This window comes from Channa argus, chromosome 5 (assembly GCF_033026475.1).
Source record: "Channa argus isolate prfri chromosome 5, Channa argus male v1.0, whole genome shotgun sequence".
NCBI lineage: Eukaryota > Metazoa > Chordata > Actinopteri > Anabantiformes > Channidae > Channa > Channa argus.
Genome location: NC_090201.1, coordinates 7,913,597 through 7,930,995, shown reverse-complemented (window position 1 = coordinate 7,930,995; position 17,399 = coordinate 7,913,597). Strand labels below are relative to the sequence as shown.

General features: G+C 38.6%; 1 protein-coding gene and 1 pseudogene across 1 annotated transcript; both read left to right on the top strand.

The window, feature by feature from the left end:
* The first annotated feature begins 41 nt into the window (after positions 1 to 41).
* On the top strand, positions 42 to 10,513 carry LOC137126994 (inter-alpha-trypsin inhibitor heavy chain H3-like; annotated as a pseudogene).
* A 1,089-nt stretch (positions 10,514 to 11,602) lies between these two features.
* LOC137126997 (inter-alpha-trypsin inhibitor heavy chain H3-like) lies at positions 11,603 to 16,959 on the top strand. The gene is given in 13 exon segments (XM_067503243.1): positions 11,603 to 11,764; positions 11,895 to 12,134; positions 12,283 to 12,399; positions 12,503 to 12,671; positions 12,776 to 12,901; positions 12,993 to 13,043; positions 13,046 to 13,136; positions 13,288 to 13,489; positions 13,572 to 13,711; positions 13,812 to 14,233; positions 14,534 to 14,590; positions 14,844 to 14,957; positions 15,044 to 16,959. Coding segments are annotated over 10 exon segments (1,464 nt in total). The 5' UTR covers positions 11,603 to 11,617; the 3' UTR covers positions 13,993 to 14,233; positions 14,534 to 14,590; positions 14,844 to 14,957; positions 15,044 to 16,959.
* Positions 16,960 to 17,399: the final 440 nt, after the last annotated feature.

The following is a 17,399-nucleotide window of genomic DNA, read 5'->3' as shown; positions in this document are numbered from 1 at the left end:
TGTTTATGTCCACTTTATTATTGACTTGGTCAGGGATAATGGACAGATGAACACATGAGTCTGAGTATGGTTATGGTTCTATAGAGACAGATGAAAAATAAGAAACAGCATGAAAATGATTATACTGACAAGGACAAATGAGATGAAGAAAAATCTGTCACTGAATAGCTGATCAAGTAAATTGACTTAAGAAAGCAGCAGTCAAGAGTGGAATGAAGATGTATATATGTTTTTTGTTTAGACTGTCTTTTGGAAAATTACATGGGGGCAATAATACAGTAGATAAAAGGAAAAGACCAGAAATAATGGGAAGAATATTTTAACCTCCTAATCAGTAATTCTCAGTAAATCAAATATATCAGACTAGACACATAATCTGAAGATTTTAGTCGTCCATAAACATTAACTTTTGATCATTCGACCATCTACTATGTATGTGAGAATATTTGTGTAGATTATATGATCAACCATCTTCGTGGAGAAGCAGGAGCAATCGTTGATGGGCAAATCCAAAGATTTACACAAACTCATAGCTGCTCTATTGCCATATGCAGTGGACTGACACACAGGGACAAGTATTGCTCATTCAGTCCTGATAGACAAATCAGAACTGCATATACTGTTACTTTATTAAATCCATCCCAATTTCCTCCAACTGAACTAGTTAACAGGAAACCAAGAGTGAAGTCCTCCCAATACAGAATGGTGGGGGCACATAAAAGTTTTTGTCCTCACATCTCTGAAATTTTCAACACACTTGTTTTCAGCCATTCCAAGGCAGAGACACTATTGTTTCCCAGACATGCCTGTATTGTGGAGAGTTCTTCTTCTGTGGGTTGCTGCCTGCATCCGCCTTCAAGTCCAGGCCCAGGAAGCTCTGATCATTTCCAGGAGAGAAACTCTAACACAGGTACATTTTAAAAAATCTTACTCAAGTTCCATCTTCTTATAAAAATGTTTTCTTATTTTCTATATCAGCTAATAACTCATTAGTAATGTCCCTTTGGTTAATACTACTCCTAATCTGCTATTGTAAAACCATAGTGTAATGTGCTGCCAGACATATTCCCTCTAGAAGGTTCTGAAATATAGCATTAATAAGAATTGAAGGGATTTGAGATCTTGTCTAAAAAGTCTAATCAATTCATAATCAAGACACTGCTTTCAGATTGCATTCAAAAGAATGTAAAGGACCAAGACAATTAGTTCATCCTAGCGACCAAAGGGATGCAAATTTAAAGACATTCCCTCAAGCCGATCCTGAGATATTATATTTACAAGACAGATGCAAAGTCCCAGTGACCTTGACCTTAAAGGCTCACAATCAGTTCATTTTTGAGTTCTGTTTGTGCCAAATTTGAAGTATTTTCTTCAAGGCATTCCATAGATTTCGTGTTCACAACAATGGGATTGACCAACTGATAGACATGCACAGACAGGGGATGTGTGTAAGCTGAAAACATGATCCTTCCAGTCATCACCAGCCTGGGGTGTGATAAAATGAAGAGAACAATAAACAGCAGTGTTATGCAGTGCCAACAATAAACTGGCTGTGAGAATATGATACAAACCAAAACATAGCTCTGTGCTTTAATAATATGGCCTTAATTTGGACTGAGTTGTTTGCTTTTTACCTCACTTGTATTTTGCTTTAGATAAAAGCAGTTGTTATATGACTAAATGTAAATGTAGATGTTTAATGACTCCAGCTACAGGGGTTTAAATGGGTTATCTGCATATGTTTTGTTTGAAAGTTGTTTAAATCATTAAAAAGTCAACATCATTTTCTATTTTTTTTTTTGTTTGTTTTGAGTTTTCTTTTGCAATTTAATATTGTGTAATATTCACAATAGGAATCTTCCAGCAGGTCCTAACCTGCTGGTTCATATGTATAGTTCATGTGAGTCCTTCTTGATAAAGATTTCCACATTTTAGTCAGGATTGTGAAACACTGACGTTGAGATAAAATAAATGACTTGAACTTCTGAGGGAATAATTACTATCCTCGAAAGACTATGATTTGAACACATTCGAACATGCCAGCGCACCAGGGTCATTACTCCAACTTACCAGATCTTGTCTCTTTGTTTAACCCTTACTAAATTCACACAGAAGAGTTTTTCTTAACACCTACTACAGTATATGGGTCTGATTTTGTGTCTTGTTGGACATTTTTCAGCAATGCTTGCTTAATATCTTTCAGTGTGCACATATTTAAGAAAACCTCACTCTTGGTGATACCAAATAGTGACACATTCAGTGCAGCTCTTTCTAATTTCCATTCATTTTTGTGTTGTGTTCTAGGAGACCAAAGAAGCTATGGACACAAAGTCAGTTAAGGTACTGATACTAACAAATGTACAAACTACAAAATTAATGTTACATTTGAAAATACTTCATATTTTCTCAATTTTACCTCCACAGAAAAGAAGCACAACCTCTATGAAAGTAAGGAACACATTTTGATACTGATAAAGTTGGAAAATAAAAACAGGCTTTTCACCTTTCCTGAAAACACAACCTTATCTGTAACTGCCAAACTCTCACAGTAGTGGTATTTTTACTGTTTCCAAATGAGAGATCCCATAAACCTTCCCCTGGCTTCCAGAGGCCACTTGGCCAGTCCCTGTTGATGTATTTTTTTCTCTCGTTGGTTTTCTGGTAAAAATGATGATGCTTTTGATATTTTATTGTGTTTACAGAAAAGTGACCTACAGTACCTTTAAAAAGTATTCAGCCCTATTGGAAGTTTTCAGTTTTTGTTTAAAAAAAACATTGATTCATGGTTATTTAATTTAACTTTTCAGACCAAAATTAACCAAAAATATTATATTGAATCAAAATAAAAACATATCTCTACAAATTAATTCAGATTATTTAACAATATAAAGCAAAAAGTGACAGTGTCAGTAAGTCTCTTTAATTATCATTGGTGTCAATAGTTTTCAGATGTTACACAGTTGGTAAAGGATCCAGACAACAGTTATTGTATGTAGAGTTTCTCCTATCTCAGCAGCTGAAGTTTGTAACTCTTTCAGAGGAGTCATAGGAGACTTGTTGTCCTCCCTCACTAGTCTCCTTCTTCCACAGCCACTTGATGTTTAAGGAAGGGCTGCTCTAGGCAGATTTATACAGTACTTGTGCCGTATTCTCTTCTTCTTCATATTCATATCTTATTTTTAAATAATGAATTTAACTGTACAATAAGACATATTCAGTGACTTGGAAATTTAGTTAAATCCAAGCTATTACTTCTGCTTTCGAAAACTATTTAAAGGAGATGCATTTTTTCAGTGCGTTGGTTAGGATACTTATTCAAGGTAGTTTGACCTTCCATATTCCATATACAGCCTGATCTCATTACAATGGTATCAAAGAAAGATTGCATTCAATGAATTTAAAGGAGCAAGAAAATGTAATTAGTTCATCGTAGGCTCCAAGTGGACATTTGTGGCAAATTCGAAGAAATTTCCTCAAGCCGATCCTGAGATATCAGACTTACAAGAATGAATGGAGATGAGGTCAGAGTGACCTTGACCTTTGACCCCAAAATCTAATCAGTTTTTTTCCTGAGTTCTGATGGATTTTTCTGCCCGATTTGAAGAATTTCCTTTAAGGCATTACTGACACTTTGTGTTCACAAGAATGGGATGAATGGACTAACAGATCGTTGTACAGACAGGGGAGTGGAGTCCTCATAGGGAGTTGGTTGGTGGTAGATGGTAAAAAAGATACACGTGTTACAGTGTACATGTGTACAGAAAGTCATTTCCAAGGTGTCTAACAGTGATGATAAAGACATGAAAACATAGTAAACAACAATATGTAATGTGGGTGGGGTGTGTGTATGTGTGTGTGCGTGTGTGTGTGTGTTGGGTTGATGGCACTCTAGGCACTGTTAACTATTTACAAAATAATTTCGATAGATGGTCTTTTCTCTTAACCACTGGTCTTACCTGTTCATTATAAATTAACCAAAAGTTTTTGACTCTGTGTGGTTATTATTTATTAATGCCTATACATGTTATTAAAAAACATGCTATATTTTCCTGTGTCCATCCTCTCAGATGGTGGAAGTCCACAGTCTAAAAGTTGCCTGCACAGTGAAGTCTCGGTTTTCCCACACGGTCATAACTTCCAAAGCTGTGAACAACGAAACATTTTCCCAGGAAACCTTCTTTGAAGTGGAGCTGCCCAAGACAGCCTTTATCACCAAGTTCAGCATGTTAGTCAAAAATTAAATACATTTGACAGTGAACATGGAGGATGTCTTATTCGACTTTTAACAAATGTCTCTGTACCTTACAGGGAAATTGATAGTCTGGTTTATGGTGGAGAGGTGAAGGGGAAAGATGAAGCCAAGAAACAGTATGATAAGGCTGTTTCCTCTGGAGCGACTGCTGGACTGGTCAAGTATGTTACTATGCAATATGCAAAAACTGTTACTTATGCAGTACTGTGGGTATAATGACACAATGGTTTCATGCCCATTGTTACAGGCCTTCTGGAAGAAAGGTGGAGAAATTTTCAATGTCTGTCAACATTGCAGCCAAAAGAAGCGTAACCTTCGTTCTCATCTATGAGGAGCTCCTTCAGAGGAAACTGGGCCAATATGAGATTTTGACTCGAGTTAAACCTAAACAACCAGTGCAGGATTTTCAGGTTCAACACATTTCTCTTTTATTTATCTTTATTCACAGTCACTGTTTTCAGGTTTGTGTGTTGTGACCATTGTGGTCTGCAAATCTTGCTACTACAACGCTTACTGTAACATAAGGCTTTTCCACGTATGAACACCAGACAATGTCAGGAGAAACCAGTCCTATTCACAAATGTAACGAACAGTAGAGATTGCCGAGTCAAAAAGTGTCCTTACAAGCAAAACACTGCTTGATTTCAGTGTGTGGCCAGCAGACACAGAAGGCACAACATGATAGAAAACTTAGGTTGAGGGAAACATTGTTTTGTTTACAGCACATTGAAGCCGTGCCTCCAAAACAAAAGGTTTCTATCATTGCACTACAATGACAGTAGAGTGCTAGAAATGTTTGTTTGTACTGGGGGCTCACCAGTTGATGCCTGGATAATGTGGAAGCATCTCAATGGGAGATTTGCATTCCCTTCACACACACACACACACCCTTTAGACAAAATCAGGAGAATTTCAGGATTCCTGTGCATGTGTGAAAGAGGCTTTAGAGTAAAATATCTGAGTACTTGCTCCACATCTGATTCCACACTGACTCTGTGACTGTGTTTGTGTTGCGGAGGCAGATTATAGCAGACATTTTTGAGCCTCAGGGCATCTCTTTTGTTGGAGCCAGAGCACCTTTCTTCAAAGATAAGCTGCTCCCCTTGGTAAAAAGAAGTAAAGAGAAGGTGAAGAGATAACTTTGGTCCTTCTGATAATATTTGTATGTAATCTGCATGATTTCTAAGCCTAAAGGATGTGTCTCTCTGTGTATCAGGTACAGATCTCTTTCTCACCAACACTGGAGCAACAGAAGAAATGTCCAGGATGTAATGGCACCATAATGGACGGAGATTTAATCATCAAGTATGATGTATATCGAGAAGAGGTTCTGGGTGAAGTTCAGGTCAGTTGGTTACAGCTGGTTAAGACCGGAGCGGCACATGAAAAGCACATATTAATCCTATTCAAATTCTTTGATTTTAATTCAGGTTGCTAATGGATACTTCGTCCACTTCTTTGCCCCCTCTGACTTGCCAAGAGTCACAGAGAATGTGGTATTTGTGATTGACAGGAGTGCATCAATGAGGGGGACTAAGATTGCACAGGTGAAAGACTTTGTGTGCAGGTAACCTTCTCACAACATCATATGTACATCTTTAAATGTGAAAATGTGAATCTTTGCAGACCCGAGATGCATTGGGTGCAATACTGAAAGAACTTCATGAAGAAGACCACTTTGCTCTAATCATGTTTGATGAAATAATCATCACCTGGAAGGACTCTCTTACCAAAGCAACAAAAGAAAATGTCAATGAAGCCATTGCCTACGTACAGGAACTAAGACAACAAGGATGTAAACAATTTGCACCTCTTTACATCAACTTTTAAGGAGTTTGGATATTATCTTTCTACTTACTGATGGGGTGCCAAACCGAGGTGAGCTGTCCTAAACCTGAAGACTATATTTCATTCTACACTACATGTAATATTAGAACAGCAGCTCAGAAGAAGGAAAAAAAGAGGAAATGGGGGTTTTCTATGTGTAATTATGTTCATTCATGTGTTATACATATGTGGCTGTATAAATGCATGTAGGAGAGACCAACCTCCAAAAGATTCAGGAGAATGTGCATTCTGCCATTGGAGGAAACATGACCATGTTCTGTCTTGGATTTGGAAATGATGCGGATTACTCATTTCTGGACATGCTGTGCAAGAAAAACAAGGGACTGCCCCGAAGGATATTTTTAGGTTCAGATGCAGCTTCACAACTCAAGGTAGGCTATGACTGATTTATATGAAAAAAAAAATATCCATGTCAATGTGTGAGTATTTGTTTCAACCCGCAAAGTTCATTAGGCAAAAATATTCCTTGATCCAGAGCCTGTGTTTTTTCCTTTTTGTTCTTTTTTCCAGGGTTTCTATAAAGAAGTGTCTGACCCTCTGCTCTTGGAGGTGGACCTGCGTTACTCTGACAATGCAGTCAACTTGACCAACAACCACTACAATCAATTGTTTAATGGTTCAGAGATTGTGGTGGCTGGTCAGCTGAGAAACAAGGACATGGATAAGTTCTTGGTGGAGGTTTTTGCTCATGGGGTGAGAAATAGACTATAATAAGTCAGTTACTACAAGAGTGAGACTATGTTTTCATTGTTGTGAATAACAACTTATACACATATATTCATATGAGACAGCTCCTCTGAGCAAAAATCTAAGATCAAGTCATTCTGAGTCAACTGGATTCAGACAAATCTTCAAAGACTCTGTATTTTAGTTGTTTTCAGAATGTATCAGGGCCTTAACAGGGTCAGACCCTGATGTTCCTGTTTTGCGCTTAAGGCTTTTAAGTACAGTGGCCCTGAGGGCTCACAGCACTGCAAATCGAGAAAACACACGCAAATACACAAAACACAAGCAAACTTCATCAATTTGACAACGCGGGTGCAGCATTAGGAGACGAGGTGCAAAAAGCTACAGCACAGCTCTGGAAGCAAATAAATTACATTTATAAATCTAAATGTCCGTCACTTTTTAGTGTCCCCCGGAAAGTCATGACAATTGTCATGGCAATGTTTTTAGCCCTGTGTACTGAAGTCTTCGCTGTCTTTTTAATGTTAAATCCAATTTGGTATTTTCCACCTGGAGCACGTGAAATCAAAAACACAAGAACTCCCAGTGTCCAGAGCTTCGCTGAAGGCATTTATATTGTATTTAAATAAGGTTTGCTCTGCATCTACGTGAAGAGAAAAGCAGGTCGTTGGACATTTGCTTAAAAAACTGCCATATGAAGTTTAAAACCAAGCCTAGCCAGTGACATTCTTTCTTTCTGTTGCTGAAGAAATGCAGTATGTGTGTGCTAAAGCTAAACTAGCTATGTTTGAATTAAAACAAACAAAAAAACCTCTTACTGGTTAGAACATGTAGACCCTACTTTTCTCAAAGTGCAGCAGCAGTGTTCTTTCTCTTCACATTCATGGTAAAAATCCAGTCTACTGATCAGAGTTCAGGCTTATGAATAATGCAAATGTTAGGATAATAACTTCTGAATCAGGCTGCTTCTGAAGAGACAAGAGTCTATGGTGTTTTTAAAGATAGATTTAGACACAACTTAAAGAGTTTTGGTTGTTGAAACACATAATACCAGCTCTGTAATGAATACTGCTGTTATACTTATACTCATTTTCTTCAGAATGATAATGACTTCAAGGTGCAGGGAAATGCCAATGTGGTAAACTGGGATAAGCTCGACCCAGTAAAGAAGATTTTGGGGCATTTCATAGAGCGGCTGTGGGCCTACCTTACCATCCAACAGCTAATGGACAAGGGGTCAGTTCACCTGAATACCTCCATCAAGCTTTGAAGCAGTTTTTCTTGTAAAATGTAACATGGTTTTATGATGGATACTTTGCATTACACATCATGTACATACATCATAAACATTTATTTATTATCCTCTTTCCCTTTTATCTCTCAGGGACATTGGAACTCAGGAGGAGAAGAGCAGCACAGCAGCCAAGGCTCTGGGCTTGTCCATGCAGTATGGCTTTCTCACCCCTCTCACATCCATGTTAGTCACCAAACCTGAAAGTGGAGGAGTCCAGAGGCTTTTCATTGCTGATAAACTGACTGAGGGTAGGAAAAAGCTAACCATTCATGTTTATTAGTTAATAATGACAGCAGTGTGTTTGGTGTGTGTAACCTTTGCTACCTGTGTGTTGCTATTTTGCGTCAATGTGCACCACTGTGCACAGAATATAAAATTCTGAGTTTCACTAATTTACTTTGATGTTTGTTTGATTGTGAATATACAGCAGTATACAGTTATATGACATGTGACATCCATTTGATTGCCCTGTTTCATAGACCAGCGACAGAAAGCTGAGAAAGAAAGCGGCCTTGGTAAGTAAATCTCCTTTAATTTAATTACATGACATAAACAATAAATGTAATTTTGCTCTAAATTTCTTTAATGTTTGGTTTTGACAGATACAATGACTGATGCCACCGATGATTCAGCAGATGGTAAAAATTATATATATTTATACTTATATAAAGTATTACTGCTACTTTTACTCAAAAAGTTTTTTCATGCTGCATAGAAGAAGAAGAATAGAAGAATATATACAAGAATATCAAACCAAAGTATCCTTTTTCAATCCAAAACATAACAGTGCATTCAGAAAGAACAGGTGCACTTCTCCTGTGAAGCTGTGCATTTCCTTTAAAAAGCTAAATTCATTATTCTCAAGAAAAAAGTCAGGTAGAAGACGGCAATTAGTGCTAAATATTACAAAAATTATTGCATAGGTGTTTCTGACATATAGCGTTGATGCAAATGGGATGAACATAAGATCAGTGACGTCAGTGAGGTCACAGTGGCCTTGAACTCTGACCGTCCAAATCTAATCAGGTAATTCTTAGGCTCTGTTGGACATTTGTGACAGATTTCAAGAAATTCCATAAAGGCATCGCTGTGATATCACATTCAGGAGAGATGTAAGATCACAGTGACGGTGACCTTTAACCACCAAAATCTAATCAGGCAACTTAGAGTCTGTTTTGACAGTTGTGTTTGAAGAAATTCCCTCCTGATATTTATATTACATTATTGGCTTATTCTTCTTCTTATGTTCATGTTTCAGTGTGTAAGCAACACTTTATGGATGTTATGTCTAACTATCTCAGTTTATTATTTGGTTATTTATTTCACCATTTACTTATGCTCTCAGTCTTTCCAGGCTTGACCTTCTTCGCGTTTGATGCAACGACTACCGCTTCCACCTCTGTCTCCGTTAGGTCCACTGCTGCTCCTAAGCCCATTACTCACCTTTTTTTGTACACTGGATTATTTCCAGTGTTTATCATTTTTGTTTTCCCATAGTGTTTAGAGTTTAGCTGGACTAACTTGAGATTTTCCTTTTCCCCCATTGATTTTGAAAGACTACCTGTCTGTTTTTGCTTTTTGTTTAAGCACCATCAACAAAGGATAAACGGTTTTTAAACTTTTATATACTAATTCAGACTCATGAATTTGCAGTCTCCATTTAAAAGGGGTCAGGATTGCAGGTCATGACCTAAATTTACTTTGCAAAGGGTGCCAAATACATAAAAGTCTTATCCAAATGAAATAACTAAGAGATAAAACAGTACGACCCTCCAAGAGGTTGAGTAGAACCACAGTGGGATCTTCCTACATGCTGCCCTTCAATAAGCAGCTCTATAAATTTCATGCTCAGAAGTTTGTAACTTTTAATCCTTCGAACTCGCTCAATCTCACCTGCATGTAATAAAGACCATGCAAGGAAGAAAACCACAAATTACCATATAATGGTATTACATGGTATACGTGTAATCATATGTTGAGCTGTCTTTTATTTCATTAGTGAATGTATGTATGAAGTATGATTCCAATATTTTTCATTTTCGGGCAATGGGTAGTTCTTTATGTTGATATCTCATAATTTTGTACTTGCAGGACTACTGTAATATTCAGTATTTCGTCTATATCATCTAGTATAATCATCAGCATTTCCTTTAGCATCTAATTGCATAGAACCAATCTAGTACATTAGTATGTATTAGATTGGTTTGTGTTCGTTATGGAATCATAATAGGGATCAAGAGTTGAAATGTGCTTTTACTTTGTGTAACTGAAATCATTGAATGAACTGACTTGTTCATTGCACTAGATGGTGGTGGTTTTGCTTCATGTGTATCCTGAGCTAAAAAAGTCATTCATTGTACATGTTAGGAAGAATTTCTACTAACATGCTGCAAACATAATAAAAACATTAAATTTGTTTGGGACCTAACCAACACTGAATGAACCTGAACTGTTTCCACACACTCAATCACACATTTCAATGATGTCAGTGTTAGACATGTACTATGGAGTGGGCTTATTATGGTAAATGTCATTATTGGATGGATCAGATGGACAGATCATAACAGTTACACTGTGGTTAAAATGTAGGTGATGAGTTTTCTCCGTTTGCTGATAACTCTGACCACACTGTAAATGATACAGTGAAAACCAGTTTTCAAGAGAAGATATGAGTTAATCAATTTCAGGAGTCAGAGGAAACATTTCTTCTCTTTAGGAATTCTGATACGGACACAGAATAATAGTAAACTTAGATTTGTTTAGATCAGCATTTACAGACCTTAGTGCCTCTTCCCAACAGATACATGATAAAAGAGGAATAAAAAGTCATAGCATCAGTAATGATGTAACAGCATGACAATTAAAAAGTTAAACTGCTGGTAAATTGTCATTTTGATATAAGTGGGTTCACAATAAATGGTGTCTGCTTTTCTCGCTCCTTGTGAGCCCTGGTCTCTGTTTCCACCTCTTGTCTAAAAGACAAACAGCAGACACATAAGATCAGAGTTAATAAATCTGCTTACAAGCAGAAGAACTATCAGTCTGTGGGGAAAGTTCTGATCATAAGTTCAATACAAATGTACAGTTACCTTTTTGTAAATGAGTGGGTGCTGTCTCCTTCCCTTGTCTCATCAAGGTTCCTTTCTTTTTCTCTTTCTCAAAGTCAAACGACAGGTGGGAGGAAACAGGTCATTTCAAATCAACAGAAGAAAGGCTGTTCATTCTGGTTTTGACGTTAACTGATTTTGACTTTTTCTGAACAAACTTTCAGTTTGACGTTATTATAATTCTTTCTTTCTTTCTTTCTTTCTTTCTCATTTAGTCTGCTTCTACTAACCTGTGTGTGTGTGTGTGTGTGTGTGTCTGCTTTTATCAGCAACTTCAGCATGTCAGTATGCCTTCGATCCTATTTTCACTCTCTACGTGCATGTTGACCTGTAGCATGTTTATCAATACTGTCTTTCTATTAATGATACAGTAGTTGGAAAAAACTGTCTGTTGTGCATATGATTTACTACAGAGCCTCGGGAAGAACGATGGAGAAGTTTTCAGTGTCTGTAAACATTGCATCCAAAAGTGAGGTCACTTTCATTCTGACCTACGAGGAGCTCCTTCAGAGGAAAAAGGGGCAGTATGAGATCCTGACTCGAGTTAAACCCAAATCACTGGTCCAGGAGTTTAAAGTAAATGCATGTTCTTGGTTCATTCCTGCTTTAGGGTGATTTCAGTCATTCTGAATAACTTGTACCTAATATGTGTGTGTGTGTGTGTGTGTGTGTGTGTGTGTGCGTGTTTGTGTGTGTGGTTTCAAAGATTGTGACAAACATCTATGAGCCTCAGGGCCTCGCCTTTGTGGATGCCACCGCAACCTTCCTCTCTAATGATCTGCTCCTCCTGATGGAGAAAACTGTCACAGACAAAAAGGCACACATCTCCTTCTCACCTACTATAGAGCAGCAGAGGACATGTCCAGGTTGCGATGGCACAATCATTGATGGAGATTTTTTCGTCAGGTATGACGTGAACCGAGCAGGGACCCTCGGGGACATTCAGGTCAGCTTCAAACAAATAATATACTGAGTATCTTTCATCATTTGATGTCTGAAAGATCTGACAAGAAAAATTGACGGATCTGTGAATAGGTTGTCTAACATGAGCTGGGAGGATCCTTATGTCAATGATGCAATTTTCCTCTCTCCAGATTGTGAATGGATACTTTGTCCACTTCTTTGCTCCCCCTGACCTGCCCAGAGTCCCAAAGAATGTGGTCTTTGTGATAGATAGGAGCGGATCAATGTCTGGAAGAAAGATTGAGCAGGTTAGCGACTGTTCAGACTGTTGATTTGGTTACAATACTGAGCTGTATACTGTCAAATATCACATCCACAAATATTGTCCTGTGACCACGTAACTCTTTGTAGACAGGAGAGGCCTTGCTGGCCATCCTCAAAGACCTCCACAAGGAGGACTACTTTGCCCTCATCGAGTTTGATCATCAAATCTCTGCATGGAAGGAGTCACTTACCAGAGCAACCATGGACAACTTGGCTGAAGCCATGAATTATGTCAAAAACATAAGAGATCAAGGAGGTAAAAAGAAAAACAAGTCACACTAGTTTTAATGCCAAATAATACTTTTCTTCTTAAATGATAGATATACAGCACTGTACAAAACACATTACATTTCCTTCTAGCCACGGATATCAATGCTGCTTTGTTGAGAGCTGTGAACATGTTGGCCAAAGACAGACAGGAGAACAGGCTTCCTGAGAGGAGCATTGATATGATTATTTTACTGACTGACGGAATGCCAAATTCTGGTAAGCATCTAGAGTGTGCACATACTGAAATAACTGTAAATTTCTGTGGGTGCACATTTGATTCATGCATGTGCATGTTGTGGATTTGAAGGGGAACATAATACCATGCGGATCCAGGAGAATGTACGTGCTGCTACTGGAGGATGTCTTTGTTCTGTCTTGGATTTGGAAATGATGTGGATTACTCCTTCCTGGATGTGATGAGCAAACAGAACAAGGGACTTTAGTTTAACATTTAAACTTTTTTATTAAAATATTTTATATAAAATATTTATTTAATATATTATTTATTATTATTAATATTTATTTAAAGATTTATTTATGTAAATATTATTTAATATTATTAATATTTATTTAAAATATTTATTTATGTAAATATATATTTAATATATATTTATCCAGGGTTTCTATGAGGAGGTGGCCAACCCGCTACTTTCTGAGGTGGATCTGCATTATCCTGACAATGCAGTGGACGTTCTGACCACAAACCACTTCAACCAGTTGTTTAATGGCTCCGAGATTGTGGTGGCTGGCCGGCTGAGGGACGACCATATGGACAACTTCATGGTGGAAGTCATGGGCCAAGGGGTGAGAAGAAGGAAAATGACTTATGTGCTTCTATTATTGATCTGCTTGTCAACAAGCTTGTGTTTCCTCCTGCTGTTTGTAGTTTGAGGAGGATTTCAAAGTACAGGGTCAGGCCAGTGCTGTAGACTGGGGTGTGTTGTACCCAGATGAGGACTACATCTTTGGGGATTTCACAGAGCGTCTGTGGGCCTACCTTACCATCCAGCAGCTTCTGGACACGAGGTCGGTTTGAGTCATTTCACTCAAACACAATATTGTAAATGTCAGGATGTCACTGTCATATGTTGCATATTTAGTATGTTTTTTTTTCTTTTTCTTGCAGCCGAAGTGGTGAACCGAATGAAAAAGCTAATGCCACAGCCAAGGCTCTGGAAATGTCTCTGCAGTACAACTTTGTCACACCTCTCACCTCCATGGTGGTCACCAAGCCTGAAACTGAGGATGGAACAGACAGTCCACTCATTGCAGATAAGCTGACTGAGGGTAAGGGAAGAAAGGGATAATTACAAAAAATATGTTAGGCAGGTTTCTTTTGACATGGCTAGAGATTTTCTACTGCACAGCAAAATCTCAATGTGATACATTAATGAGCAGCACTGACTCAATTCAGCATTTGAATATATCAGTTCTTTTTTCTCAACTGCTCCAGCCGAAGCTGGTGCTTTAATTTGATGTGTGGACTGTACCAAGTTGTTTTTTTCCATCTGTATTTGACAGAGGAAAGACAACATTCAGAAAGAGTGGGTAAGACAGTACACCTCTATTTTTCTTACAGTAAAAACAATGATAGGATTAATTTGATCCACTGTTTTAGTTTCAACTTAAGGTTTATTGTTACATTTACATTTAGTCATTTAGCAGACGCTTTTATCCAAAGCGACTTACAAGTGAGGTACAAGGCAGCAAAAATCTAAGTCAAGGAGAAAACATCAAAGCAAAGTCCTATCAGAAAAGTGTTCACAGTTCACGAGATACAAGTGCAAGAGAGCAAAAAGGTTTTTTTAATTTATTTTTTATTATTGTTATTATTGTTCCTCTATCTAGCACACAGATATAGCAGCCCATCAAGTTACATGCATCAGTCACAACCCACTTATTTGGGTAAGTTTATACCACTGTGATCATTAGAACTGTGTCAGTCTGCCAGTCACTTTGGTTTATTAAGACTCATCCTTGGAGGACGCTGGTGATCCCAAAGCCTCAGAGAGCTGCAATCACAACATGGCTGAAGACTTGCTTCTAACTCTGTATAGTCCAGCTGAGATGTTGTCATCAGCATGTAGAGCTACTATTATATCTCAAACCTATATTGATCTTGTTTGTTATTGATACTGTGCTGTGTTGTAATCTGCAGTGGATGGAGATCCTCATTTCATTATAGAGCTCCCTGACAAAAATGATGCTCTCTGCTTCAATATTAATGACAGACTGGGAACCATTTTTAACCTGGTCAGAGACCCTGAATCAGGTAAGACCGGATGTTATGTATATTATAAATTCTTACTTTTAAATGTTTTCATGTATGATTTGAATAATACTACATTGTGTTCTCAGGTATTTTGTGAAATGGCCAAATAATAGGAGATAAGAAAACTCCACCTAATGGTAAAATCAACACCTACTTTTGGCGCTTTGGCATTGTCCACCAGACTCTGGGGGTGAGACTCATGGTGAGCACTCAGGACATCTCAGTTATCCAGGGTGGCAAACGTGTCAAGCTGCTGTGGTCAGATACAGCTTCCCTCAAAAGACCCAACTGAGTGGCTGCGATTGCTATCGGGGCACATATGGCGAGGATGGCGCTGGAAAACGTGGAAAAGAGGGAAGAAGTGCTACAGTCCCTGCTCTCCAATGGTGTGTTTATGGACGTAATTGAACGCACCATGAGAGCGATCAAGTAGCAACTTTTGGCTCACTCACCAGTGGGCGTGGACTATGCTGCTTCAGATGGGGCAAGCGCGCAGGGATTGGTTCATTAAGCCACAGCCAGAGGGCAAGCGACATGAGCGAGGCATGGAACTAGACATGAGTATTGCAAGGAAAATGTTTTCACTCGTGATGGCACGGTAACGGAGGTCCGTGGTGATAGCTTTGTTCCCTACGGGAATGTAGCCACATTCAAGGCCCATGGCGTAATGTCTCGAAGCCGATAACAGAGAAAATCAATAGGGGCTGGTACTCACAAATACAGAGCGGCAGGCAGAGGCAGGTCGATAAACGTAGCGTGGTCTGAACCGTGGAAGGCAATGAAGAGTTTTCATGAAGGCTGGAAAGTTGCGGTGATTAGCAGACAATGTGGCAGCTTGGCGAAGGAACTGAGGAGGTTTATATACAAAGTGATGGGAGCTATTGATGTGTCATGAGCAAAAGATGCGGCTCTGAGAGCCGATGCTTTGTAGTAAATCAGAAGAGTTCCAGTTTTTTTTCCTTTCGTTGCTTACCTCAGTGCTCAGCCTGAGCTCTGGTTAAGGCAGAACTTTGTTTTGATTGGTCAGCAGTGGTATCGCAGCCAATCAGATGTGAGGATATGGGATCATACCATTATGTAAAAACAGAGAGTCGGGTTCCGAGAAGTGGACCGGCGCTCCACTGCAAGTTAACTGTATGTTAGATAGTGGTGAGGAGAGTGTGTAGTGCTGGCGTAATTAAAACTATGAGTGACACCCAAACGAGAAGCAGCATCCTGCTCCAGTTTAAACATAATGGAAACAGCAAAGCAAAGTGTTCACTGCAAGATGAAAATTACTTTAAGAGCAGGTCCACCACAAACCTGCATAGACTTATGAAAACTGTCCATCCTATAGTGCAGTTAGAGGAGAGAGGGCAAGCTAGCACACATCTACAGATCCTGGTGTGTCTCACCCCAAAAAAACAGCAAACGCAGCAGCATCTACTGGCTTCCCCACACATACAGGTATAACCTTTCCTACTGCAACTCAAAGCAAAATAAGCCAGTTTATACCCAAAGTGATGACCCCATCCAAACAGCACAGCATTGATGAAGAGTTGGCTAAAATGATAGCTACTGATTTCCAACCCTTTTCCATTGTGGAGGACAGAGATTTTAAAAGTTTTGTCAAAACTTTAAATCCCACATACAATCTATCCAGTAGAAGAACATTGTTCCAAACAACAATACCTAAACTATATGACACAGAACGGGCATTATGGCAAGAAAGGTTGAAAAAAGCTCCATCAGTTTGCCTGACAACTGACTGCTGGACCTCCAGAACCACATGCTCTTTCATGGCTCTCACTTCCCATTTCATTGATAATTACAAGATGACATCTTGCCTTCTGGACTGCTTTGAGTTCACAGACAGACACACTGCAGAAAACCTGGCAGAGGAGCTAGTAAGAGTGGGAAAAGAGTGGTTTGCTGTGTGAGCAACTGTGCTCTGTGTATTCATTTGCTGTTTTGTTGTTAATTTGTGCAATAAAATGTTTGATTAAAATATTAAACAAAAGAATGGTTTTGTAACAGAATAAATGCACAAAATCAGGCAATTATAAGGATTCTCATAAAAACACTGCAAATGAAAGGGTTTTCAACAAACAAACCATGGGTTTTTGCAAAGTTAGGTAAAATAAAGGCCTATAAAAAAATCCTAAATTAAGAGCTAGTGATGTGTCATGAGCAAAAGATGCGGCTCTGAGAGCCGATACTTTGTAGTGAATCAGAAGAGTTCCAGTTTTTTTTCCTTTCGTTGCTTACCTCAGTGCTCAGCCTGAGCTCTGGTTAAGGCAGAACTTTGTTTTGATTGGTCAGCAGTGGTATCGCGGCCAATCAGATGTGAGGATATGGGAGCTTTGGGAGCTGAGCCAAAAGAGCCGAACTTCCCATCACTAAAAGTGAAACTGATTACCGATTTATTTATTTTTTACTTTATTAAATCCATCCCAAATTCCT